The sequence below is a fragment of the Theobroma cacao genome, chromosome 4 (assembly GCF_053813885.1).
Source record: "Theobroma cacao isolate CCN51 chromosome 4, ASM5381388v1, whole genome shotgun sequence".
Classification (NCBI taxonomy): Eukaryota; Viridiplantae; Streptophyta; class Magnoliopsida; order Malvales; family Malvaceae; genus Theobroma; species Theobroma cacao.
The window spans coordinates 32,013,874-32,017,063 of record NC_142642.1 but is presented as its reverse complement, the minus strand read 5'-3'; the positions used below and the strand labels follow the sequence as shown (position 1 = coordinate 32,017,063).

The 3,190-nt window shown below is 43.0% G+C and overlaps 1 protein-coding gene across 1 annotated transcript; it reads left to right on the top strand.

Annotated features, from left to right (window-relative positions):
- Positions 1 to 794: 794 nt before the first annotated feature.
- SAUR21 (ARM repeat superfamily protein) lies at positions 795 to 3,190 on the top strand. The gene has a single exon (XM_007033501.3). The coding sequence runs from the start codon at positions 1,004 to 1,006 to the stop codon at positions 3,047 to 3,049; it is 2,046 nt and encodes a 681-aa protein (XP_007033563.3). The 5' UTR covers positions 795 to 1,003; the 3' UTR covers positions 3,050 to 3,190.

Genomic DNA, 3,190 nt, shown 5'->3' with positions numbered 1-3,190 from the left:
GCTCTCCATTCATCATTCCTAAAAGTACAGAGAAAAAGGCAAATAAAGCAAAAAGTGTGTATGCTATTGCTAAATGCCATAGCTGGATTTACAGGCTAAAAAACAAGGAGAAGCACAAATAATGCGCGAATATTTTAATCTGAGAAACGTGGATGACGGTCGAGAACAAGTCCACAACAAACTTTACCTACTGTCGCGTTTCTCACACAGTATGATTAGATTGGTGCGTAGCATTACCAGTTCATAGTTTACGGATATTTATCTGTATCTAAGTCAATATTATATTCATTCAATTATTTCTTTTTTCTATTATATTTCTGCCCACCTGCCGGCTGCTTATGGACTTGATCCAACGCCTCTCATCTTCACTTCATTCATCTAATTATATATTTTGACATATTAAACTTCATAGAAGCCTTCATCAATTTTGCAATTTTAGTCGTCTACAGACTAGGCTTACACGCGTGGAATAGAAGTTGGCACGTGGAATAGAGGTGAAAAATCATTGGGGCAGCCGGCAATGTTGCAAAAGTGGACCTTTGCATGCTCAGCACATTCGTTTACAATAGTTTTATACTCTTTAAATTCTTACCTAGTAAACGGCCCGCCCTTATCAAAAACATCGTCTTTTCCGCTAAAATAAAAACCAAATAAAAAGAAAAAGGCCAAAAAAAGAAGTCAAAAACCAACAATCCAACCCCCGACCTCATCACGCTCCATGTTTGTTCTATTAAAATATATATATATATATATATATATATATAAAAATTACGATTTGGATTATTATTTCCTTTTTTTTATAGGAATGTAAAAGGACAAACTCTATCTTGTGTACAACTTGTTCTTTCTGTAATCAACTACTGCTATACCTTCTTCTTCAATTCAAAGACTTGAGAACTAACCCTCTCTCCTTCCAATCCCATTCCCAGATATCTCTTTTGCGAAAGTCCTCTGAAAATTTTCTTCTGATTCTTCCAAATTTTCTGATATTGTTTTGTCCTTCATGGCCGTTTCTCCTCAAGTTTTCCCACCAAGAAAGCGGCGGCCGTCGGCGGGATCCTTCTTATCTCCGAAATTAACAGACCTAAACCTGGTACAGTCTCTTCTTTCTTTGTCTCAAGAAATCTCTTCCCTCAAACCTCTTCAGTTTCTTCTAAAACGAAACTCTCTTTCGACCATAAACAAAGCGAAGCTTCTCGCCATCTTATTCGAGGAGCCGCTTCGAAATCCTGTTTCTAATTTCTTCTCTCCTTCAACCATCCTCTGCTTCGAAGAAATGTACATTGTTTTACAGAGAATAAAAACACTGATGGAAGATTGTTCCAATGGAAGCATGATGTGGCTGCTCCTGCAAATTAAACCTTTGGCTAACAGTTTCCACGAGCTAACCCTGGAATTATCCACTCTCCTCGATATTTTCCCTGTAAAAGAAGTTGATTTGAGTAGAGACGTGGAGGAGCTCGTCGTTTTGTTAAGAAAGCAGTGTACGCAATCTAAACCTTTGATAGATCCAAGAGACGATTTTCTCATGCGAGAAGTTATAGCCATGCTCGACCAGATCAAAAAAGAGATCGTACCTGATCATTCAAGGCTCAAACAGATTGTGGAGAATTTAGGATTACGCGACAATTCAAGTTGCAGAGAAGAAATCGAGAGTCTCCAAGAAGAAATTCAGAACCAAATGGATGAAAAATCCAAAGCAGATATTGTTTCTGTGATCGGTCTCGTTCGTTACGCTAAATGTGTTTTATATGGATCTTCAACGACGCAGAAATCAGACCACCGCCGTCGAAAATCGATGTCGGATATTAGTATTCCTGCGGACTTTCGGTGTCCGATAAGCCTCGAGCTCATGCGCGACCCAGTTGTCGTGGCATCGGGACAGACGTACGATCGAGAATCGATTAATCAGTGGATTGAATCTGGACACAACACGTGTCCTAAGACAGGTCAGACCCTGGCCCACATCAGCCTCATCCCCAACCGCGCTTTAAGGAATCTTATAGCGATGTGGTGCCGTGAGCAAAGAATTCCGTTTGAAACCGCGGGAAGTAACGAAAAAGTTAACGGCGTTAAAGCCACCAAAGCTGCCTTAGAAGCTACGAAAATGACGGTGTCCTTTTTGGTTAACAAACTTTCGGTTTCTCAATCCATGGAGGCGGCCAACGGCGTCATTTACGAGCTTCGTGCCCTTGCCAAAACTGACTCGGATAGCCGAGCCTGCATTGCCGAAGCTGGAGCTATTCCCATCCTCGTCAGATATCTAGGTTCGGCTGTAGGCTCCGACCACCCATGTCTCCAAGTCAACGCCGTTACCACGATTCTTAATCTTTCTATCTTGGAAGCAAACAAAACGAGGATCATGGAAACTGACGGAGCTTTAAACGGCGTCATTGAAGTGTTACGTTCGGGTGCCAGCTGGGAAGCCAAAGGAAATGCGGCGGCTACAATATTCAGCTTATCTGGTGTGCACGCGTACAGGAAGAGGCTAGGGAGGAAGACACGTGTCATCAAGGGACTGATGGACTTGGCGAAAGACGGGCCCACTAGCTCGAAAAGGGATGCGCTCGTGGCAATTTTGAATTTGGCGGGAGATAGGGAGACTGTTGGGAGGTTGGTTGAAGGAGGGGTGATAGAGGTGGTGAGCGGAGTCATCAACGAGTTACCGGAAGAGGCAGTGACAATACTCGAGGCAGTGGTGAAGAGAGGTGGATTGCAGGCGATTGCGGCGGCTTACAGTGCGATCAGGAAACTGGGTGTTATTTTGAGGGAAGGATCGGATACTGCGAGGGAGAGTGCGGCGGCTGCTTTGGTTACTATATGTCGAAAAGGGGGGTCGGAGGTTGTTGCAGAGTTGGTGGCAATTCCTGGGATCGAAAGGATTATATGGGAGGTGATGGGGACAGGAACTGTGAGAGCGAGACGGAAGGCGGCGACGCTGCTGAGGATTCTTCGGAGATGGGCCGCTGGTTTGGATATTAATGCTGTGGACAGTTCGAGCATGATGACCACCACCGTCAGTACATCCAGAATAGTGTTGCCAGCATAAGTGGATAACATTTGTTTCATTCTTTTTATCTTTCTTGCATCTTAAATTTGTAAATGATTGATGGAAATTTCTGATATTCTGCATTGCGACTTAATTGTGTAAATTACACAAATGAAAGATCATTCTTTGATAGTTTACGTA

Coding starts and splice junctions, on each gene's coding strand:
- SAUR21 (XM_007033501.3), top strand. CDS start 1,004: ATGGCCGTTTCTCCTCAAGTTTTCCCACCAAGAAAGCGGCGGCCGTCG.